Source organism: Electrophorus electricus, chromosome 25 (genome assembly GCF_041902795.1).
Source record: "Electrophorus electricus isolate QZ-2024a chromosome 25, ASM4190279v1, whole genome shotgun sequence".
Lineage (NCBI taxonomy): Eukaryota > Metazoa > Chordata > Actinopteri > Gymnotiformes > Gymnotidae > Electrophorus > Electrophorus electricus.
In genome coordinates, this window is record NC_137521.1 from 9223704 (window position 1) to 9248490 (window position 24787).

General features: G+C 40.4%; 1 protein-coding gene across 6 annotated transcripts; it reads left to right on the plus strand.

Annotated features, from left to right (window-relative positions):
• Positions 1-1831: 1831 nt before the first annotated feature.
• Positions 1832-23652, plus strand: mgll (monoglyceride lipase). Of its 6 annotated transcripts, none has more exons than XM_027007624.3 (9): positions 1866-2033; positions 2668-2756; positions 2888-3032; positions 7491-7597; positions 9812-9948; positions 16545-16655; positions 17380-17469; positions 19338-19553; positions 20235-23652. In XM_027007624.3, the coding sequence occupies exons 3-9, from the start codon at positions 2908-2910 to the stop codon at positions 20349-20351; spliced, it is 903 nt and encodes a 300-aa protein (XP_026863425.2). In that variant the 5' UTR covers positions 1866-2033; positions 2668-2756; positions 2888-2907; the 3' UTR covers positions 20352-23652. The 6 variants fall into 6 exon arrangements, with proteins under 6 accessions (XP_026863428.2, XP_026863425.2, XP_081563476.1 ...); XM_081707351.1 differs by having other exon boundaries at positions 1911-1953; XM_027007627.3 differs by lacking the exon at positions 2668-2756 and having other exon boundaries at positions 1832-1953.
• Positions 23653-24787: the final 1135 nt, after the last annotated feature.

Genomic DNA, 24787 nt, shown 5'->3' on the forward strand with positions numbered 1-24787 from the left:
AAGTGTAAGGTCATTAAGGACAAGGCTTAAAACCTGAACCTGGCCTTTAATACATCTTACGAAGTCTTTAAATAAACCTATTTTCCCCAGTAATTCCAGTTTTAACGTGAGGAGGGAAAATTTCATATGTTATCATCATAACTGGTTGTTAATTTAAGTAGTTTGAAAGCATATAAGATAACTAGCATCTAATTATTTGTATCATAATATAACATGCATTGATATACAGAAAAGCTTTTGCTTTTGTTTAAAAATACCTAAATGGCTCCAATACTCCAGCATACTGTCTCCCCCTGTCCCTGTGTAGGCAAGCGGGAATCCCTGCGCTGGTATGCAGCCCTCCGGCACATATCACGGGGGCACTTCTTTATAGAACAAGTACATTTGTTTATTTTTAGCATATATGTACATCAAATCAAGTCATACTGATTTAACTGGTCATTCCAGATTGCTTACTTTCATGAAGAAAGGTTAAAGAGAGACTGTGCGGAAGGATGTAACTGACTCAATAGTTGTGGTCTATTATGAACCAAATACCAACATTCTATAGATTCTATAGACTTATATTGATAAACTGTTCATGTTAACAGCTCTACTGACTGTTGTCTTTGTTTGCATTGTTTTTTCTTTGTGAATGTTTTAGTGTTATTTGAATAATTATGGTTATGAGTATTTGTACTCTCAGAAACTTTCAGATGGTTCTAGTTAATTTAATATTTCTTTATTTTCAAATTCATGCCACTTTATATCTACTGATTTAGAATATTTTGGACATCACATTACCGGACATCACATTACAGGACATCACATATTTATTGTACTCAAGGGGCTCATTCCGGGTTGGTAGAGCGCTACTTCTGGGAACAGAGGGTGATTCATCCTCCACTGGCTGTGGTCGCACTGACTGAGCAAGATGGTTAGAATTCCTATTTTATGCTGGTTTCTATCAGAAATTGATGCATGAGCAAGGTCACATATAGGGTAGTAGTCCCCTAAAATGTTGCCTTGAGGTATTATTAGAATATTTATGATAAGTAGGCTATTATAAAATATTTTAGATGCACTCTAACTTTTCACAATATTTTACGCCAATGAAATATTACAAATTCACCCTAAAGACACTTAAAAAAAAATTATTTATGAAATGTATTGAACTGTTTTGTATTTGTAGTGGGAATAGATAATAAATGATTTGTCTCGTTGAATTCTCATTGAATGTCTATATTTATGTAAGGGATAAATCATGTGTGGCTGCGTAATAAAACTGAATGTATCCTGGGGCATTACAAGCAGAGACCAATAGTGATTGGATGTTCTAATTGTAACGGCACACCCCTGTGTCTTCGGTTCCTTTAAGTTTTGAAAAGAAGAGTAAATGTAAACGTAAACCAAAGTAAAACAAGAAAGTGCGCGTTGCTCCCGTGCATTCGCGCTTAGTCATATTCCGATTTAAGTGGGATTAGAATGCGAACTTTAACCTTGAAAATAATACTGGTTCCAGACGTGAACCTGCCTAGCAGTCCATTGTCCCAATACACAACCCAGTACAACACAACACAACTGCTTGTTCCATGGTATTTATTTATTCATTTGAGTCTGTGTATTGTATTAAAGGGAGAGGTGGAACTAATTAGCCTCGCTGAAACTGAAGATATTCTACAAGCACAATTTAGACAATGCAAAATTTTAACAGATAACGTGAAAACACTGTCCAAGAGCGTGAGAAGCAAAATTATAAGATGACACTGAACATTCACCTATTCTGATTTAACTGTTTAACTAACCCCCTATCAATCGTGTGTTTGTTTGTTGTGAGGGATGGCCTCTGTCTGGCGTTTCCTCATTTCATTCTCCACCCTACATGCGTCCGCTCAGCATCTGTGGAACGCAGAGCCGACCGAACTCAGAGCGGTGAAAGGACTGGGATGTGAACGCTTAAATCACCGAAAATCGGTATATAACCTACTGCTCATACAATTCCGTTCTTATTTTGATACGCCCCGGGATTTCTGTTTCAGGGTACTTCTATTCAGGTGAGTTAAGTGGTCCCTGTGGCTGTTTGTTTGTTTGTTTGTTTATTTATTTATTTGTTTATTTGTTTATTTATTTATTTATTTATTCGTTTATTTATTTATTTATTTAACTGTAGACAGAAACGACAACGATGTTGTTTTTTCTGTTACTACATTAGCACTTTGAGCTTACATTCAATGTTAAAGAAAGAGTAGTGTATCTTCAAATTCTCCCCGTTAATAGCCTAATTTGTGATAAGAGTGTCATATCGGTAGTCAGTAGAGCGATCAGAAACGATAGCCTTCAATTTTCTGCTGATTTAAGGGCTAAAACATTTTTAACTGAAATTAATTTGCCGCGTCGATTCTCTCTCTCTATCTCTCTCTCTCTCTCTCTCTCTCTCTCTCTCTCTCTCTCTCTCTCTCTCTCGGTGCTAGACGTCAAAGTAGTCCGACTGAGCGGGCAGGACTGAAGTAATTCTGCCAAATTTTACTGCTATTTCTTTGTTGGCTACTGTAGCAATCTATGGATTCAGATCGCTTTCATGTATTGCTCACCATAGGAAGCTGTTTTATGTCAAAATAATAGACTGCACGAGACGATAGAGGTGTGTTTGTGTTTTTGTGTGTGTGCGCGCTCGCGACTGTATGTAAGGAGAGAGGTGTGAAGTTGTTCCAGGTTTTCTGACATTTGCAGTTTAATTGAAAACATCCGGCTTGGAGACTGTCCTGCAACTCGATGTGGTGCAGTATAATACATGAGTGGATTTTTTTATGCAATGATAGGAATGTTTTATCCACCTGCTTGCGAGTCGCAAATGTTTCACATTGATACTGCAGCGACATTCTCTCACTGCTGCGTGCGCTTGTTTCAGACGTGTGATTCGCTGCTGACATGCCGGAACCAGAAGGAGCTCCTCGGACACCGCAAGGTGTCCCCTACAGCGACCTGCAACACATAGTGAACGCCGACGGACTGCACCTGTTCTGTCGCTACTGGGAGCCCAACGGCCCGCCGAAGTAAGTGGAAAACACAAATCGTTTTATCGACGAAGCATAACGTTATGCTTAAGCGCAAATAAGCGCTTATTTGTTGCATTGGCCAGGACGGAATGGTTGCACGTTGTCTAGTTACGCTGCGTAGCAGCCTCTTGCGTAAATTACGTGCTGAGTAGCGTTTAAGTCAGTTGCCGCTATGTATAGAGAATGCACATTTACTGCTGTCTAATAGAACGCAGTCGGCCGCATGGAAACACACGATAACATATTACTCGTTACGCTCTGTATTCACTCTAGCAGCGATAAATATATTTTTGTCCCAAATAATTCATTCTAGTTCAACGATTATAGACATGTTTGTATTTGTAACCTAACAGGATATTATAGATTCCTCTAGGCCTATCTGCAGGCTGCCATTATTAAAATGAGTTTTTACTCAGCAGTTAGTGCTATAGTGTTTGTACCGTTTTATGTAGAATAAATATATTGGTGAGTAAGGCCTGCACTACTTTATGGAAACATAAACCGTTCAACAGAAAAGCATAAAGATATGCCTACGTAAGTTTCTGAAAATTATATAGTCTTATTCGACACGTCTGTGACAGAAACCACATGACATCACAAGACGCACAAAAAGTTTCTCAAGAATTCCGAGCAGTAGCGTAGGTTGTACTTCAACTTGTGTGTGTGGGTGGGGTGGACACTGCTCACACCACCCAGCCGAACACATTAGATGAGTAGTCTGAGTGGGAATTATTGGGATGACATGCCCCCCCCCCCCCCCCCCCCCCCTCACACACACACACACACTGTATGCTTGTGTAAGGGAAAAAGTCACAATGCACAAGAATAGTTTTCACAGAATGAGGAAATTTTATGTGTGCTTAATTGTAACTATGACAGAAAGTGTTAGGTTCCTCTTTGGTGTACTTGTAGTCACATGGTTATAAATAATCCAGTCACAGAATGGATGGGTTAACCTGCTTCCTCCACAGTATGTATTCATTTGGTAAAGACTTGAAAGTATGTTCTGTTTTAGCAGCACTTTCAGGCTTGTACTGCACTTGAAAATCGGTTGGTGCACCCAGTCAAAACAGGTGTATGGGTTCATGTGTGTGTGTGTGTGTGTGTGTGTGTGTTTGTGTCTGTGTTTGTTTGTTTGCTTGTGTGATTTGGGGTCCTGCCCACAGTAAATCTTTACTGCTGTTTCCGCATCAACTACCTGGCCCCTTGTCATTGCGGCACATCCCATGAGGTGTGCAGTTACCATAGTAACCACCACACCTCCCCTGTTTCAAGATAATTTGATGACTTACACAAACTGCTATTGGTCAGTGACACCCCCTCACCCAAAGACCAAACGAAGACAGGATGCATGTGTGTGTGTGTGTGTACATGGACTCATGCACGTACGCAGCTCAACAAAGCTGTAATCTACGTAAGCTTTGATTATTTTAGTTTTGCCTACGTGCTTTCATTTAAGGAGTAGAAAGACCTAATTTATGAGTATGAATGTGAAACTGGGAGAGCACATCTACGCCTCTGCTACAGCAGTGATTCAGTGGTGTGGCCCCCGCAGAGTTTATGGCATGCGGATTAACTGCGCTGCTGGTTTTGGCCTGTGCATGCAGAGGACTAGATGTACCTGCAGACAGCAGACCCAGTTTGCTTTGAATTCTGTGTAAATGTTCAGAAAGGGAAGGAAGAGTATACGTGCTTGCACACATAAATGCATGTTCATTGACATGGAAACTTGCGCACACGCACACACACACACACACACACACAAAACAAAGCTGTTCCATACCTACAGCCAACAGATCTAATTTTTCCTGTCCCCATAATAAGATAAAGAACAATGTACACACATGCACACACATCTGTGTATTTAATTAGCAAATTTCACTTGTCATTTAATTTGAACTATACCTGTGTCTCAAATATTCTGACAAGCAGTCAAAGCTATTCTCAAATCAGAATTCAGATGTTATATACCACCAAGGTTTGGTGTTGATCTCGAAAGATCCTCAATTCCATATATACAGTTAATTAGAAGAAATGTTTCATAGTTTAAGGTCTTTATTATCCATTAATGAAGAGTTTTCTGGGGTTCTAGGGCAGTCTCCCATACTTATTCCTGCCTGTATTTCCCATTGTGTCTCCATCATCTCCACATCCAGACAGAGCCCAGGGCCTTAAACAGAGAGTCACCACCCTCACAGCTAATGGCATCTTTGAAGGACAGAATGTTGTGTGTGGAGTCACTCATGTTGGGTTCCATTGGTGGTACTGGACACCTGTATGCTTTCAACATGTCATTTCAGATCCTCTGACCTTCCAGATCAGTTGCAAATCTAGTGCACAGTGAGAAATATGTGTACTCTGTGAGTTCATATAAAATCGATGTTATAAGGACTTTTAGGTATTTGTTCATATGTGCAACCATTCATCCTACACTTGTGCTAATAGAGATCTGTGTGTATGTGTAGTGGACAGTGGTAGCTCAGTGGTTAAGGTACTTGACTTGTAATTGGTAGGTTGCTGATTCAAGCCCCACTGCTGCCATGTTACCACTGTTGGACCCCTGAGCAAGACCCTTAACGCTCAAGTTGGACTCTTAATTGTAAGTAGCTTTGAATAAAGGTGTCAGGTAAATGAAGAGCAAATTTTGTCATAGTGAAGATTGTAATTTGGAAAACCTCCTGTGAATGTGTGTTTCAAGGCAAAATTGTTTCTGAGCTCATAGGTGCTGGGTAATGCACTTCTAACGATAAGCAGGTAAAGGTTTTATATGCAGTTCTGATATCACCTAAGTCCAGGAAGGCAGAATATGGGTGAAAGGTTGACAGGTATAGAAAAGTTGCTTCCCAGGAGTAATGATTGACAGATCTTTCAAAAGATATGCCCGAGAGTACAACCCTGAAAACACACACAAACATCCTGGGAAAGAATGCTAATCCAGCTTCATTAGCTCTGAAGTCTTTTTCACTTTTCTTCCTGTACTTGCTGTCCCATCCCCCTCCCCCGCCCGTCTCTCTTTCCCTCCCTCTTCCTCTCTTTCTTCATCTTCAGCCATAATGAAGTGAGTCTTTGTGAGAGGCTGGTATTCTCCGAACTCAGACGACTATAAGTGTGAATGGTTTCTAATCACTATGCTATGCGCTCGCTCGCTCTCTCTCTCTCTCTCTCTCTCTCTCTCTCTCTCTCTCTCTCTCTCTCGCTCTCTCACTCACTCTCTCTCTCTCTCTCTCTCTCTCTCTCTGTGTGTGTGTGTGTGTGTGGGTGGGTGGGGGGGGGGGCGGGGGGTCCTCCTTTGGGCTGGTTGAAGATTCTCACCTACAAAGTTTACTGTGGTTTTTTTTGCCTTATTAGCAACTGACTAGAAATAAACAAATTCAGACAGCCTACCTTAGCTGTAGATCTGAACTTTACAATAGGTACAGTACTACAGGTGCCAAAACACTGTCCCGAATGAGTTCATAATTAAAAATTTAACGCGTCACTTAATGTGTGCAGACAACCATGTGGTGTTCAAACTCAAGACACATTTGATGACAAGATGCAATACGATGCAAATGTTTGTCTGCATGTTTGAACATGTGTACTAGAGAGATTAAAACTGTGTGTGTGTGTGTGTGTGTGTGTGTGTGTGTGTCGCTTTGTAGGTCACAATTAGATTAGAAGGCCTGAGTCCTTGCACAAGGGTGGTTACTATGAAAAAGAGGGTAACAAGGACAGAGGGTGCTCTGTGTGTGTGTGTGTGTGTCTGTCTGTCTATCTATGTCTGGACATCCTAAAATATGCCTAAAAGAAGAAAGACTAAGTATTCAGAGAAAAAGGCACTATGGAATGAGAGACTGTACAAAAAGAAGAAAATGCGAGTAGGCAGAGAGAGAGAGAGAGAGAGAGAGAGAGAGAGAGAGAGAGAGAGAGAGAGAGAGAGAGACAGAGGGAGAGAAGGAGAGAGAGAGAGAGAGAGAGAGAGAGAGAGAGAGAGAAAGAATGAGTGAGAATGAGTGATAATAAGTGAGAATAAAAACACACTTGGACAAATGCCCATGTTTGGTAGAGAAAATCCTTTCTAGATACCATGAGGCATCAAAGTATGAAAACATGACCCACTTAATTAGGCTGCATAATCATTTATATGAGTTAGCTATATTTTTGCACTTCTCTCTCAAAATGTGTCTTTGCTAATGCTACAGTGATAAACATACACTGTCTCTCCATTAGGGTTTTGGAATGTGTGTGTGTGTGTGTGTGTGTGTGTGTGTGTAGGTGTGTGTGTGTGTGTGTGTGTGTGTGTGTGTGTGTGTGTGTGTGTGTGTGTGTGTGTGTGTGTGTGTGTGTGTGTGTGTGCGCGTGCACATGCTACATCGGACAGTTTAGTGTTTTTCTGTGTGTAGTACCTAACTGTGTCATGTACTGATGTTACATTACTAAGTGCAGAGTTTGTAACACAGTATTTCTCTCCGTCAGGGCACTGGTGTTTTTGGCACACGGGGCTGGAGAGCATTGTGGAGCGTATAGAGATGTCGCTGGCAAACTCAACCAACACTCTCTGTTTGTGTTCAGCCATGACCATGGTGAGTGACACCCTAAACAATCAATCACAGGCCCATGAGCCAAAACTAATCAAAATTCATCCAATCACATATTTCAAAGACACCGACCACCTACTTAATTTAGCTGCAGTATGCAGTTAGAGGGGGCAGCAGCTTTGCAGCTGTAAGTGGGACTACATAAGGGCCGAATGACTATAGCAGGCAGGTTTACAGCTGTAGCTGATTGATTATATGCTGCTGTCTGCTTGAAGAGCCTGTCACAATATACAGATATGTGCTTATATCTGCGGCTGCTGTTAGACACACGCACACACATACATGGATGTGTGTACACACAAGTACACACAGCTAAACCAAAAATGAAAGAGTAAGTGGAGGGGAAGATTAGAGAGGTGGAGAGGAAGTAAGGAAGAAAGAGGAGCATGAGAGAGCATGATAAAGAGAAAGAGAGGGTGGGGTAATGTAGGAGGAAAGAGGGTGGGGTAATGTAGGAGGAAAGAGGGTGGGGTAATGTAGGAGGAAAGAGGGTGGGGTAATGTAGAGGGGAAAGAGGGTGGGGTAATGTAGAGGGAATGAGGGTGGGGTAATGTAGAGGGAATGAGGGTGGGGTAATGTAGAGGGGAAAGAGAGGGTGGGGTAATGTAGAGGGGAAAGAGAGGGTGGGGTAATGTAGGAGGAAAGAGGGTGGGGTAATGTAGGAGGAAAGAGGGTGGGGTAATGTAGAGGGGAAAGAGGGTGGGGTAATGTAGGAGGAAAGAGGGTGGGGTAATGTAGGAGGAAAGAGGGTGGGGTAATGTAGAGGGGAAAGAGGGTGGGGTAATGTAGAGGGAATGAGGGTGGGGTAATGTAGAGGGAATGAGGGTGGGGTAATGTAGAGGGGAAAGAGAGGGTGGGGTAATGTAGGAGGAAAGAGGGTGGGGTAATGTAGAGGGAATGAGGGTGGGGTAATGTAGGAGGAAAGAGGGTGGGGTAATGTAGAGGGAATGAGGGTGGGGTAATGTAGAGGGGAAAGAGAGGGTGGGGTAATGTAGAGGGGAAAGAGAGGGTGGGGTAATGTAGAGGGGAAAGAGAGGGTGGGGTAATGTAGGAGGAAAGAGGGTGGGGTAATGTAGGAGGAAAGAGGGTGGGGTAATGTAGAGGGGAAAGAGAGGGTGGGGTAATGTAGAGGGAATGAGGGTGGGGAAATGTAGAGGGGAAAGAGAGGGTGGGGTAATGTAGGAGGAAAGAGGGTGGGGTAATGTAGAGGGGAAAGAGGGTGGGGTAATGTAGAGGGAATGAGGGTGGGGTAATGTAGAGGGAATGAGGGTGGGGTAATGTAGGAGGAAAGAGGGTGGGGTAATGTAGGAGGAAAGAGGGTGGGGTAATGTAGAGGGGAAAGAGGGTGGGGTAATGTAGAGGGAATGAGGGTGGGGTAATGTAGAGGGGAAAGAGAGGGTGGGGTAATGTAGAGGGAATGAGGGTGGGGTAATGTAGAGGGGAAAGAGAGGGTGGGGTAATGTAGAGGGGAAAGAGAGGGTGGGGTAATGTAGGAGGAAAGAGGGTGGGGTAATGTAGGAGGAAAGAGGGTGGGGTAATGTAGAGGGGAAAGAGAGGGTGGGGTAATGTAGGAGGAAAGAGGGTGGGGTAATGTAGGAGGAAAGAGGGTGGGGTAATGTAGCGGGGAAAGAGGGTGGGGTAATGTAGAGGGAATGAGGGTGATTGTAGTAGAGAGAGCGGGGGTATTAGAGAGAAAGAGAGGGGTAATATAGACAAAAAAAGAGCGGTGGTAAAAAAAATGAAAACAAAAGAGAGCGCATGTGCTCAGGAGGTTTAAAATGTCATATGATGTTGGAGTGTCATGGTAACTAATGATTCATACAGCGACACAATGTTCCAAGTGGTGTGTGTGTGTGTGTGTTTGTGTATTACTGAAACACACTGTGTGTCTCACTGTGAGTAATCACGTCCACTGAAAGTCAAAAAATTCCATTAGGCAGTTTTCTTCTCAGTTTCTGTCACTTCACCTCGTGCACTTCTGTTCTCTTTTCTTGTGTCCGTTTGTTAATTTCAGGGTCTCTGTTCCTCTGTTCTTGAGTACTCAGTATTATTGTAATGTGTACGTGTGCATCTGTGTGTCTGTGTTTCACCAGAGATTCTTTAAAATGTTTCTGTCCTTCTTTTCCACTTTCCTTTAAGTGCTGATCAAAACAAATCACTTATTTTCTCTCTCTCTTTCTCGCTCACTTTCTCTGTCAGAGGGACATGGGCAGAGTGAAGGGGAGAGGATGAATATTAAAAATTTCCAGACTTACATCAGGGACTGTCTTCAGCACATCGACCTCATGAGGGGGCGGTACCCCAACCTGCCAATCTTCATCCTTGGCCACTCAATGGTGAGAGAACCTTCCCCAATCAGTAAGATCTGTAACAGGTACCTACTGCACCAAAATCTGTCTTTGCCTTAGAATAAAAAAAAAAACACTAATGCAAGAGAACATTAATGCAGATAAACATTGATACAGTAAAATCAATTAAAAAAAATTAAAGTAAAATCAAGTAATATTTTTGAATGTGTGTGATTTCCAAAAAGTTTGATTCAGTTTGGTTCAGCACTGTTGTGTACAGCAAATGACATGTCATTTAAGATAGCTATCTTCAGTTGCAAATGTATAGGCAATGTAGTGAACATAATGCAAGCCTCTAAACACAGGATATTTTGGCATTCACAGTGTTTGGGTGTGTGAGATAGAGCATAGTCTCTACATAATAATAATAATACTTAAAGGTGGCTGTGCCAAATGTAAAGCATATAGAGAATACTAAAGCCTAGTGCCAGATAAAAGTCCCAGATAAATGATAATGGATTTAGCATAGGTAAAGAAGCAGTGGAGTATTTTCTGTTTTATAGAGTCAGCTCAGAATGAATGGTAGATGTTTACAGTATCGTGCTAAGAGTCAGCTATAGGTAACAGGTGTGGATAAAGGGGCACTGCAGTATTTCTGCTTACACAGGCAGTGCAGAATGAAGGACAGATATTTATAATCCCAAGTTGTGAGTGGGAGCGTGGCTGTGCCCAGAGGGAGGATCAGAAGGTACATGTTATTTGCAGTCTGTGTGGTATGAGCAGCATCCTCAGTCTAGGAGTTCTGGATACTCAACAACAGTTTTCTGGGAGGTGGTGCATCAAACAGGCTGCGGCTGAGGTAGGTGGGGTCTGGGACAAATGCAAGCTGCTTTCTTCAGACACCTTTTATTTATAGGTCGTCTTGCACAGTAGGGAAGGCCGTTCCTGTGAAGTACTGAGCAGTCTCCACTACGTGCTGCAGGGCACTGTGCATCTTTAGATGATGGTCAGGATCTGGCGAGACAGCTTGACTTTCTTCAGTCTCTTTAGAAATTGGAGGTGATGTTGTACCCCCCTTGTCAGACCAGAGATGTGGGCTGACCAACTGGGGTCTTCTGTGATATAACCTGTCACTGGAGTGCCCTTATATAGATATAGGTACATGCCTACAGACATTTAAGCATTGGTCTCTTGGGAGACAGCTGAAGGAACAGAACGCTGGGTCCTAAACTTGGGTTTACAAAGTTTACAAAGAACAGAGACCTGGGTCCCGAAGGACTGACTTGCAAAAATTTGCTTTAAGCATAATAAATTATTCAAACCCACTGCATCACTTCAAGAACTCCAGATGGCCAGAACAGAGCCCACCCTTAACATAACTGAAGCTATGGTGGATCTCCTAGACAGAAAAAAAGACCAAAAAACAGCCAGGCAAAGTAGTCCAAGTTAAGTTTATTTATGTAGCACTTTTCATACACCGCAGAAAAGATAAGTACTCCACATTAAAGAGTTGCTACATACATATATAACAAAGATTAAATTCAAAACAACTGATTTAAACAGAACAATTTTCAAAGACAGATCAAAAATACCTAGAAACAAAAAGAAATGCTAAAATTAAAGTGCTTAAAGAGTTGAAACTAAACATGTTAAGGGTTGAGATAAAAGATGAAAGTGCATTGTAGTGCTGAAAATGAAAAATTGAAAGTGCAGTATTACAGGAGCCAGAGGAACAGTGTTTAAACTGAACTGAAAGCCTGGTCAAATAAAAATGTGTCGGGGATCTTCTAAAACTGTCTGACAACTAGTTTCATTTCAGAACAGCATAATAACTGATAACATTGCATATTTAGTCTTTGCCGTGTACAGCTCTATCTGAATATTTCCTAATGACGTGAGAGTTCTGCTCAGCTGTAGCATATCAGATGGATATGATGAAGAGGACACATTGGTTGATATAGACATACTAATGGCTTGTCTGATATTGTAGATTTGAATGCTAAAAATGATGTAAACTCATTACAACATTCAGTTCATATTAATTCTGGGGCCATTACTGTAATTGAATTTGTCAGTTTGTTGACCATGGTGAAGAGTATTTTGCTATTGTTAATGTTGTTGATAATGCTAAGAAAAATTAATGCTTTGCACATTATTGCATTGCAATCATGCACCCCATCTTTTAAGATTTCTTTCTGAAATGAAGTTTTGTTTTACGTTCAGCTGTCCTACATAATCTCTTTTGAATTTGAACTGCAGTAGCATTTCTCCATGGTCGTCTCTGTTGGTATGAAATCGTTTTAACTTTAAACGGTGCAATCACATCCTGCAGACCATCAGCAGGCTCGGGTGGTGCTGTGCAAACTTTGCTCAAGAAAAGTGTAGCTGTCTTAAAACTGATGCATCTGGTCTAGCCACATGCTATATGCTCAGAGACAAAAACATGTATGTTAAAATTACCAGTAATTATAAAATGGACAAAAGTTTTGGAAATAAAAGATACCTATAATTCATCAATAACATTTGCATTATACTTTGGAGGCCTGCAGAGAGTTACTAGTAATTCTTGGCATGCCTTCAGAACTGCACAGAGATGCTCAAAGGATGTAAAATCACCAAATGATCACTGCTTGCTTTGGAAAGAGCCATTAACTAGAGCAGATGTGTCTCCACCTTTACAGCAGGCACAAGAGGCAATTGTAAAGTTTGGTGAAGAATATAGTGCCACAATTAATATGGGTGTGGCACTACATTCATTTAGCCATAACAAAATAATTAATAATAAAATAAATAATTAAATAAGACTTGTTTGTGAGTGATCTAATATAAAGAAGGGCCATGTGCTGCATTTTCCATACTGCAGGTTAGTTACATTCACAGTATCTTACAGACTTGTACTACCTGTTTTGCCTGTTTTTGGTAAGAACTGGAATGAGAGAGATTACAGGCACTCTGGGTCTGAGCTTCTTTTGAAAACATGTCCTGCCCACGTCATCACTGTCACAGCAGGAACCCAAAGAATATCAATGTGGCACACTTGATGCTGGCGTGTCTTCTTCCATTACAGCAAATGATAGTGGGTGGTGCTCCTGCTAACAATGGGGTAGCAAATGAAGGTGTCTTTCTGGTGGTTGAAGAGCTTGTCTCTTCTTGAAACTAAAAATGTCTTCATTTGGCCAGGCTTTGGGCTCAGGTTAAACACCGTCCCCTCAAATCCTGTGGCACTGCACTATTAACTTTTAAGCACTTCGGTACATTTTTATTTATATTAATTCTCAATTATTATATTCTTAATGTATTCTTTACATGTTAGAATTCATGCACTATATATTCTTTGTATTTTCTATTAATCATTTTGTACCGGTGAGCGGTAAGGAGGTGGACGCATGTGAGGAGAAGAGCGAGATTTATTAGGGGCAAATCCAAAGTCAGAGTCGTTAGGGTAGTTCAGGGTCATAGAGCCAACACAGAGATTCCGAGAATACATGAAAAACCGAAAACACACAAGGGGAAGCAAATTATAACAGAGGCTAAGAAACGGGAAGGCTAGGATAAACATACAGACTACAAACTCAAAGGCTGGCAAAACCATCAAAACATACATTCAAAACAAACATTTATTGAACCAAACAACGAACAGCCAAGAGACAGGGCACATCATAGGGTTTAAATACATGGACTTAAAAAGGCTAGAAATGAGGGACAGGTGTGGAAAATGAAACGAGGGGCGGAGAAAATGAAACTACGGAATGGAACTAAAATCCACAAGCCAGGGAAAACATGGAAGCTAGGAGGGACTCACCATGACACATTTATATTAATTTAGATTTTATCTCTTTAATCTTTCAATTTATTTCTGTAAATTATCTTTAACGTTAGTCAATTTTACCTTTATTTTAATAAATTATATTTGTGATGTTTTATTTTATAAGTTCTTTTCAAAGATCTTCCTGAGGTGATAGATCTCAGGAAGTACTAAGCTTTATTGTACTTCTGTATCTGATCTGAAGCACTTTGAATTGCCGCTGTGTCTAAAAAAGGCTATACAAATAAACCTGCCTTGTTTTGCCTTCTTTCAGCTGCTACAGGTGGTGGAGGCACTTGACGGTTCTTAGGGGAGGAAATCTGGGGGATGGGACAGTAGAGAAGAATTTACTATGGAACCACTTTCCTTATTGGAGTAAATAGACACAATACTCTAAGTTTTTTGTATAGTGCTGTACATCTTTGTGTGAATTTATGTATAACTAGCACATGCCTATGGTGTGCCTTGAATTATATTATTCTAGCCTGTACCTATGTGGTTGGATTTGTACACAATACTGCACAGCCTATAACCTATATGTGTGTGGGTGGTGTAGTGACACTATGATTCTATCAGGCTATAGCCTAAACCCGGTACATCACCAAACATGTTGAGGTTCTTATAGATAGATAAATTAAACTTTGTTGTCATTGCTCAGTACAAGTACAAGACAACGAAATGCAGTTGGCATCTACCAGAAGTTCAAATAATGGAAATAGTGACATTGTGCAAATACAGAACAGAATGTAAAAATGTAAATAGTGTAATAATATCAGGACTATAAATATGCATCTATGGGTATATACATATCTACATACATATTCATATATGCAGTAATATGTTAAATGAAATGAATAGATTGTTAGAATGGATAATATATAAAACATAGCCTGTTAGTACATGTACAATAATTAAAGAAAAGAATCCTATTAATATGCAAAATCCTATGTTTATTGGTACATGCAGTGTATGGTGAGTCTAAATAGAGTTAGATAAATAGAGTCCAGTGTGTGCAAGGTGGTCAGTAGTTATGCCATTATAGAGTGCGGATTAGTGTAGAGTAATGGGTAGTAGTTTATGCAGAGGGTGGTACAGTAGGGTGGACTTAAGTAATGTGATAGAGTTTTTACTGTGTAACCTGATGTGCCACATCACCTGAGATCACCCAATATTCGACATTCCTACCAATATGCCAAGCAGGGAGCCGCTCTGCCACTGTATGTGCAGAGGATCTGATCTGTCTGGCTAATCTGTCTAGCTGATCTGTCTGCTTAGCTGATCTGTCTGGCTGATCTGTCTGCTTAGCTGAGCTGTCGACTCCTCTCAATGGGTCATCGCTAGGCAGCAAAAATGATCATGTGCATTGTGAAATGGATTACTAAAATATAGAATAACTTTGTGTCTTTCCCTATCAGTATGCCAGGCAAGGGTCCACTTTGTGACTCAATGTTAACTAGACCCCCCCCACACACACATACACAGACATACACAGAAACAAACATACGTTCTTCATACTTACATGCCTGCAGGACTTTGTTATGGAGCCTGTGAGGTTTTTATTCCACCTAAGGTTGCGTTCATTCCAACTTTCCCATCCTTTAACGTATATGTATTTGTCATCATCTGTGCTGCAAAATACCAGAGCGCGTTAATATTTCTGAACTGTGAATAATCACTCATGACATCCACTGGATTGTGTCTTCTGTTATTAACTGGAACAGGACACACATGACCCAGAGTATCTAAATGGTGTGTGCATGGGAGTGAGAGGGTCACATATGATAGAATGAAAAATGTTTAGGAGTGTGTGATAAGATGAACTTAGATAGACATAAAGCAAAGTGACAGATAGAATTTTGGCAAATAACAGTAAAACATTATTTTTATTACTGATACACATAATTACTGATGGCTGTTTTGGTTTGCAGAAACATCCTTGGATTTTCTGTTTGTCTGTGTCTCTGTCTTTCTCTCTCTGTCTCTCCACATCTTCTGCCTAACACAGTGCTTTCAGTTATTCCCATGTATGGATAGAGTGTGTAATTTCTATGAGAGGCAGAAATCAGTCCTTTCCATTCTCTATGGTATTACTCCTACTGAAGCATTTAAATCTCTTGTGCTAGTATGCATTGCTACATTTGTGTCAGTACATGCTGAACAATTGTGCATGTATCAGGATATGTGTATGTGTAACTGGACCTAGGGAGTCAGGAGGAACTGGCTAAGTTATTTCAGATTTTCCTTAATGCACAAGCAGAATGATTAGATTGGTAATTAGATTGGTTTCATTGAAGACGTGTTTGCATGTGTTTGTTTGTTTGTTTGTGTGTTTCAGTGTGAGCTTACACACTGTGTGTTTTGTGTGCAATGTCTGTCCATGAAATATTAGCTAAGAGTTAGGAGTATAGTAAAAAAAAATGTGTGTGTATTCTATGTAGTCCTTTAAAGCTGTGAGTCATTTAAAACTGGTGGGAACTGTTTCCTGACCCCTCCCACTTCTTTTGAGTTTCAGGCTGCCTTCATGAATATTCAAAGCCCTAATGAAGACTAAATACTTATTGAACACAGTGAGAACAAAATGGCTGCCTACACAACAGTGAAAAGCACTGAATCACTAATTCTTGTCACTTCACTGATAAAGATAAGACTTCTTCTTTCTTCTAGGTAGAAGAAAATGTCCAAAAGCAGTGACACAGCATATCTAGGTTATGTTTTTCTTCTTTTTTAGAGGACTCTGACATGTGCTTTTGTGTGTGTGTGTGTGTGTGTGTGTGTGTGTGTGTGTGTGTGTGTGTGTGTGTGTGTGTGTGTGTGTGTGTGTGTTTATGCTTTGCTGCAGGGTGGTGCAATCTCTATTTTGACAGCATGCGAGAGACCACAGGATTTTGCTGGTATTGTTTTGATTAGTCCCATGATCCAAATGAACCCTGAGTCTGCTACACCCTTTAAGGTAAAAGTTCACCCTCACACACGAACATCCAATTCCGTTTCAGTTTCATTAGAAAGTTTCTGTCTGATGATAATGTGTGGTAACTTCCTGTTTTTATTGATGGCCTAAAATGAGTTCTGAAGACTTTAAAAAGTGGATGAAACGTGTGGGCAGGGAGACATATTCTGTCTGGAGCATAAAACTAAACAGACAAGGGTATTCTCCCCTCTCCCACCTCAACACTGTTCTCAGTGGGGCTGGATATTAGTAAGTCTTCAGCCTTGTAGTTTTATACAAATGTTCATACAAACTAGACTACACAGTCATTTTCCAAAGCCAGGTTCCAAAGTGACTGTGGATATTTACTACAAATACCCACAATAATGACTCATATAATGATAATGTTGACTCATTTTATCCTTGTTAAAAGCAGACTTTGTTTACAAGGATCACTAGTGTCTGATGAATAAATTTGCATACTGAAATCACTTGCTGATTGGGCGTGATAAAGATGAGTCTGGAACATCAGCTAAAAAGGACAAGTGGCATGCCTTCCCTGTACCAGCCTCTGCTGTAGGAAACACGGATTACCTGTAGATGTTTCCATGTTAATCACAACGCAACTGTCTTCGCTAAAGTGATAAGCAGTAAAATTAGGGATGCCCTGTGAAGTCTGCAAAGCTGTTCTTCTATACCTCTTTTATGGTATAACCACTTAAAAATGATGCATACTGGTTGTCTGCAGGTGTTCCTTGCTAAAGTCCTAAACCACATGGCTCCCAGCTTCACTATCGGCTCCATCGATCCCAAATTGATCTCACGGGATCCAAAACAGGTGCACTGCCATGAATGTGTGTGAAAGGTCATCTGTGTGAGTGGGGCACCCAGCTGTGCATGTGGTTTTTTGTTTGCTTTTTCCTATAATAGCCCTTGATGGGGGTTGACTTCAGGAAAATACAAGATAGAATATTATTTACAACTTCTATCATAGATTGTGTATTTGTTTATATTTGTAAAATATTACAACTGTTTGAAAACAATGGGAATAAGGGAATAATTTCCCTTGTGGTCCACTATGGTATTGCTTGTTGTCTCTTCCATCCTGGAATCCCTCTACACAGTTAAAAATGGTAAAATACCTTAATCCTTTACAGTCCTTTACAATCCCTTAATTCAGAGGAGTTTAATTTTTCTGACAGTGATCTCAAGGTCTGATACAGTATGATATTTTTGCTACAGTTTCATATTTTATAGCACCCAGTGTTCTGGGGATTATCATTGGGAGTCACAGTATAGTGCATAAATAACTTTCTAGAACAGTTGCTGGCAGTGTGGGAGATTATTAGTAGTTTTGAAAGTCCATCAGTGGTTTAGAATACAATGATCTGGTAATTTTATAATAGGACACCTGCTGTCAGGAGTGGCTGCCTGAATCCAGTCATCAGGGTTCAACCATAGGGAAGCTGTTTCCATGGCGAAACCAGCTGGTCTATGTTCTTTAAGCTGCACATAAACAAAGGCAGTTATAGGTCACTGAGGTGTCAGATGTTGACAGCCAAAGGCTTCTCTTTGAAATACAGCTGGGGATACATTTTGACTAATCTTAGCAGGGAACAATATAGTGAGCAACACTGGCTTTGTCACTTGTCCTGATAGAGGTAGACACATGTACTGTTAAATGTTTTCTTATATACACAGTTTTGGCACAGTATGCCAAACTCTGTATCTTGACTCTGTATCCTTAATCTTGGCTAGGTGATGCACTGAGAATTGCTCTAAGATCACAGTTCTTTGAATTGAGGTTCTGAAAATGTCCTGTTGTACTAAAGTAGTTTGATTTTAATATCATTTAGTTCAATAACCACAAACATTAATGGTACATTTGTGAAGCATGCACAAAGAAGGCTCAGAAAATAATGTTTTTATCAGTTTGCTCTTATGCTGAAATATGTGAGAAGTCAAGCCTGTCAGTGAGGTGAAATTAGTTTAAGAACAATTCTTTATAATCACACCATGAAAACCCTAGTAATTCATATGATGACATATATCAGTCAATTATATTATGTAGTTGACCTCATATTTAATCATTTTAAGCGCAGTCTAAAGGAAATTTCCCAGACCTAAATTAAGCCTAGGCCTAGAATATAAATAATTTCCAATGTTTAATTAGTGGCTCTGCACATTTAGGCCATTACTAGGCTAAATTTATGTCAGTGAAACTGATCCACAGGGGACAAACTCTTAGTCCTTCAGGCATTTATATTCTGAGAATGCACAGGAAATTAGACAATTGCTAATGCAAGCTGGTACTCTTGTTGGGATACTTGGCATCACAGACGTGTCTATGTTTTCCATGCTGCCTGCAGGTGGTGTATAATATCCTAAGTGTCTCTGTGCAATGTGTCGTATTGAGTGACTGCAAATTACCTCTGTCAGTATTACAGTTGCCATGATAGTGTGAGCCCTTATCTCTCTGCCTGTGGATGACTCTGCTGCCAAATACATAAATTTATCTCTACTAAATGAAGTCCTCTGTGGATGCATCCAGACTCAAAGTGGACTAATTGAATTTCTTGCCATTAAAGCTCTTTGGTTCAGGTCATTTTGAGAACAACAGATAAAGGGCAGCGGTGTTCCGCTACTGCGGTTACCGGTGAGCCTTGGCCATGCTGCTGAAGATGCAGTTCCCCTCCTATGCTACAGGTGGAAGCATATGAATCGGACGAGCTGGTTTATCATGGAGGGATGCGCGTCTCGTTTGGAATGCAGCTGATGGCTGCTTCCACACGCATTGAAAGTGAGATCCCCAACATCACCTGGCCTTTCTTCCTCCTCCATGGTGACGCTGACAGGATCTGTGACATTAGAGGAGCTAATGCTATGTATAACCAAGCAACAAGCACAGACAAAAAACTAAAGGTGAGTCTGACATCTTTCTCACACATATATAAATGCATGTTAGATGTAGAGACACACACGCCCACAGGCAAAAGGACATAACAATAATTCTAACAGCACCAGATGAACTAACACTCCATCTGAACTGGTGGGAAAAACATTCTAAAGATTTTCCAACAATCAAAAACAACGGAAATGCATAAACATTTTGGTTTATGCATTTGGGATTTATTAAGCCCAGTGTTTAATAGAAAATGTTGGGTCAGTGTGCTCAAGGCTCTAAATAACATTCACCAAAAGACATGTTTCTGCCACAGATTTCATGTGTATATGCTGAGCCATTCTGTATGGGATTAGTTATGTAAGTCATGAACTACAATTCATAGGTGTCTCTACCTGCAATAAGGCAAATCAGGTCATACCACATGTCCTCCCATCCCATATACATCCTGACTTTGCATTCTAAACATGCATTAGCACAGCATGTGGCAGGGATCTACACTCATTTCTAGCCAGTAAATTAGGTCATTCCACATTACACACTGGCTCAGGATGCCAAAAATAGGTCAGAGCATTTGAACTCTAATCATTGCATGCTTGGGTGTGTGCTTATGTTTGAATATTGCATTTGTATAGCCTACGAATACGTATGATCACCCACATGTGTGTTTGTGTATGTGTGCCTGTATGTGTGTGTATCAGGTGTATGAAGGAGGCTACCATGCCCTGCACCATGATTTGCCAGAGACAGCGGAGTCTGTCCTGCAAGAAGTGAGCACTTGGATCCTGGAGCGTCTTCCTGCCCCCTCTAGGCCTTAGCTGTCAGTCTTCCAATAAACCAAAACCAGGCTCCACCCCACTAACAATTTTCACTACTTTCTGCTATGTTTACAACAATTCTTCCTGCTAAACAGCAACTGAACTTAATTATCCTCTTTATCATCAATCAATGAAAGGTCAAGGGTCACTGTTTTCTGAACTTTGGCACCAGGGTCAATGCTTTGATGTTTTAGTTAGAGGAACGTTAGAAGCTAATGTGTCAGGCTTGTCTTTTCTCTTCACCCCATGTTTCTAGCACCAGTGGGTGTAGTTCACATGTTACTTTACCAATCACCAGGACACACATAATGAGCCTGGCTGACCCCAGCACTAGGCTTGCTTTTGTGTGTTGCCACAGTAATGGAACACAGCTACCCTTTGTTCTTATTCTCCTTTTGTTTGATGTTGCGTTCTTGTTAGTTACCACACCGCACTCTGCTCCCCCTACCGCATAACAGCGGCACTGCAGATATTACTCAGCCCAGTTACCAAGGCAACACTATGAAATACTGGAACTTATGGCAGGAAGAAAAGATTAATTCATTATAAAAGAGGCTGGCATGGTAACAGAGTGAGAAGGGACAGGGAATAATGAGGAGGATTGCTGCTGAGTGGTTTTTAACTGGCTGTGCAGAGAGATGAATGAAGCAAAGAGAGCTAGAGGTTTATGGCAATATGGTTGCAGACGTGCAACCCCTGAGCCATCATTGGTCTAACCAAAACGCTTACACACCCCTCCATATGAAGCTCAGCAGCTTGGCTTCATCAGTTACAAATAAATAACATGCACACACGCATATGTGTATGTGTATATATAATGTGTGTGTGTGTGTATTTTTATTTTTTACACACACACATACATACATACAGAGACAAAAAGATATACACACACACTCAGCAGGCTGGCTTCGTCAAGAAATTAACACATGCACACACACACACACACACACACACTCACACGCACATTTATTGACACACAAAGATACCACTTTGAGCGCAGGAGAGTTTTTCCCAGTGAAATTTAACTGTCCCTTTTTTATGACAATGGCCGTAAATCAGACTGAACTGGCCGAAGCTTCATGACTGGCTCATTTGCTTTTGAGTTATGACTGTTCCAAAGACTATAGACTGTTCACTTCCCATGAATGGGGAGTTGCGGTGGCAATGACTGTTCTATAACACTGGGACAGAGAGCTGAATATGGATGTGCCAGGTGGCATCTCCTTGTCCAGAAATGTTATGTCCTCTATGTGCAATGCTACTGCTGTAGAGCTTTGTGTGTGTCACTGTGCCGCTCACAGATCTACAATATTACTGCAATACTTATAGATCGCTGTGATGACATAAGAGGGAGATGGCAATAGGCAGGCATTTGGTATCTAGATTTTGGGATCTGTAGATTGGGACAATGTGACTGTGGTGAAGCCGGCTAATCTGGAAACCCTGCTCTCTTAACACACAAAATTGTACTCGTGCAGGCAAAGAGAGTTTTTGTTACAGAGATTTTCTTCAAATCCTTTTACACTTCGTTAATTGATGTAATGAAGGACATACTTTGTACAGCTAAACATTTGAAAATCCTTTTTTTTTTTGGATAAACATTTTTATGAAGGTATTTAAGAGTTATGTTGGCACAACTAAACTGTCCTGTTTACACATATTTGCACAGGAATGTAAATACTCTTGGAGATTGCTTCACATTACTATTTTCAGATGCAAACCTATTTACTCTTGTTTGTTCCAGAGGAAACTTTCCAAAAATTCAGAATCATCCAGGGAGGATACATTTATTTTTTAAAAAAGAAAAAAATATTATTGTAAACATTCGGTGTTTCCAAACATTACAGAGACAAAAAGAAAAAAGCTTCAGCTTTTAAAAATTGCTGTACTACTTTTGGGTAGTTTGAAGGATGGTGCAGAACTGACATACTTGTTGTTGCCAGGAGACAGATAATTAGCTATTACCAATCATGTAATTTGTTATAATATCATGATGACATCTTTGATGACGTTCCCATTTTAAGGATCTTCAGGATGACAAATATCCCCTTGGTGCATTTGCAGCTGAAGAGAGAATAGATTCACCATGTGATACAAGAAGGCTTGAAAATGCCAACTTTTAAAGTATAAAATCTATGATGTCTCCTTTTAAATTTATCCTGTTACAGATTATTCAAAATGTTATTGGCCTAGCTGTCATATTGTGTGCATCTTTGTGCATTTATGCTTCCTGCAAACCTGTCTTTGTATTAGTAGCGCTTGGGTTGTTCTGGCTCTGTGTTTCCATGAATGGCAAATGGAGACTGGTGCTGACCTCATGTACATATACATCTAATATGTACAGTACAAACTGTCTGGAGGTACCTGACTGGCTATGCTTTGGGTGAGGTACAAAGGCACTACTACTAAGAGCTCATTAACGGAATGTTCTTCCCCATGCAGAGTTGCACGTGGTGCAGGTTGTACTTGTACCTTCCTCTGGTCTCAGGGAGCAACTAGTCTCACCCTTTTAAACAATTAACACAGTGGCATATTGGGCAGTGGCGGGTGAGCCATTTGAAACAGAAAAAGAGCATATTAAGTTAAATTTTTCTGAAAGAACATTAAAAAGCATTTCTGTAATGGGTAATGCCATTTTGTGGAGAAATGAAGGATGCGAGCGATAATCCTCTATAACTTTTGACTGTTTCTAACAATATAGTAGGAGAGGACACCACAGAAGAGCCATCAAAGACTGGGTTGACTCCAGTGTGGTAGCACACTGCCACAAGGTTCAATTATACCCTCAAATGCACAATTATCCTTTCATTTGGCATGCTCTTACACCATTTTAATGTTACATACTCCTCAGTCAGCCCTCACCTCAGGTGTCTGCTATTCCTGTGTTCTGCTTTAGTATCTCTAAGGTAATGTTACCATTAGCTGGTTCTAAGGCAGGTCCTGGCATTAGAACGTCACACTAAAATCCATAGGTGACGTGTGACGCCACCACCTACCACTTACATTCAGCTGTCAACAGATTACTATTGGTCTTTTGAAATCTTGTCACACAGCACTATAGGCAGTTCTACTGCAAAACCTAATGTGAATTCCTTCAGACTACATGCCACGTTTAAAAGCCTGAGTCTGTGAGGCCAGATACAGAAATGTTTTATGGACTACTGTTTGTATATGCATGTAAAAAGTTTTGAAATATTCCTACTGACATACTGTAATATAATACTGAAAACAGTGTTGTGATAAACTGTTTTATTTTAACTTCATATGGCAAGTTGGTAAATAAATGAAGACTGTTAAAGGACTGCAATGTGTTAATCATTCTCCCTTTGCACAGAAAGTAATAATATATCAGAATGCTCGTTTATCAGCGCCCTGCTTTTACATTCCATAATCGTTGTCACATTACTTCATACAAACATATGTTACAATTTTAAGAGTTCTGTAGCTGAAACAGCGTATTTATGTGTACGTGTGCTGAATAGCAAATAGATCTACCATTTGTGTTTTCACATAATGAACAATAGATGGCGCATTCCCGCCATACTTGTAATATGGGTAATTCACCCAAGCAGATTATCGGCAGTTTTTATTATTTTAAAATTAACATCATACTGAACTTGTGTGTGTCTCGTTTTACAGTTAGATAATTCAGGTAAATACGTTCATGGTTATTGAATTCGTTTTTTTTTTATCGTCTATTCATTTTAAATTCAAAGCACTCGTAGCAGAAAATGCTTTTTTTCAACCGTCTGTACTGTTCTTCCAAGATGACATCGAGTTAATGAAATTTTCAGGCATTCGCGGGACTGCTATTTCAGGGCTCGTTTGAAATTATTGTGTGGCTTCCCTCGGTACTCGACTGTTCCAGTTTCTCTTTGACTGATGGCCTGCCCTAATTCATATTCCCAGTCGAAATGTGTGCTTCCTCTGGCTTGCTATCCTGTACGATTTTATTTAACCAATATTACAGATTTACTAAACTCCCAACAAGAACAAAATGGACTATAGAAGAATAGAATAATCCCATTTTACCAACAACATCAAGCAACCAAACAATGTGCCTTACATTAATGCCTTGTGTATTATGCGTTCATTTTTATCCACCAGGGGGCACTTGAATCCCATGAGGAAAACTAGAAGTGGACGGAGGATTTAGAGGTAGGTCCTCTGTGACTATGACAACGCGCCTTTACCTGTACCCGCAAGGTAAGGAGGCCCATCACGGTACGCAATAGGGAAATCCAAACCTATTGGCGTAATAGGGTGATACGGATAGCTTGTACTTCTAGGTATCCCGAGTAAAGGATCGTAATGCAAATCTTATGCTAAACAATTAACCTATTAATCAAACTGCCCTGAAGAGAGTAATTATTAAAAAAAATATGGATACATTTTCTCATAGTTTATAGCAATGCAATGTTCACGTGTAGTCTGCA

What these genes read in the sequence shown, in the direction of transcription:
- mgll (XM_027007627.3), top strand. Translation starts at nt 2,908, where the DNA reads ATGCCGGAACCAGAAGGAGCTCCTCGGACACCGCAAGGTGTCCCCTAC. An exon ending in TCATCCTTGGCCACTCAATG is followed by an intron (nt 9,949 to 16,544) that starts GTGAGAGAACCT and finishes GCTTTGCTGCAG; the next exon opens with GGTGGTGCAATCTCTATTTT. An exon ending in GCACAGACAAAAAACTAAAG is followed by an intron (nt 19,554 to 20,234) that starts GTGAGTCTGACA and finishes TGTGTGTATCAG; the next exon opens with GTGTATGAAGGAGGCTACCA.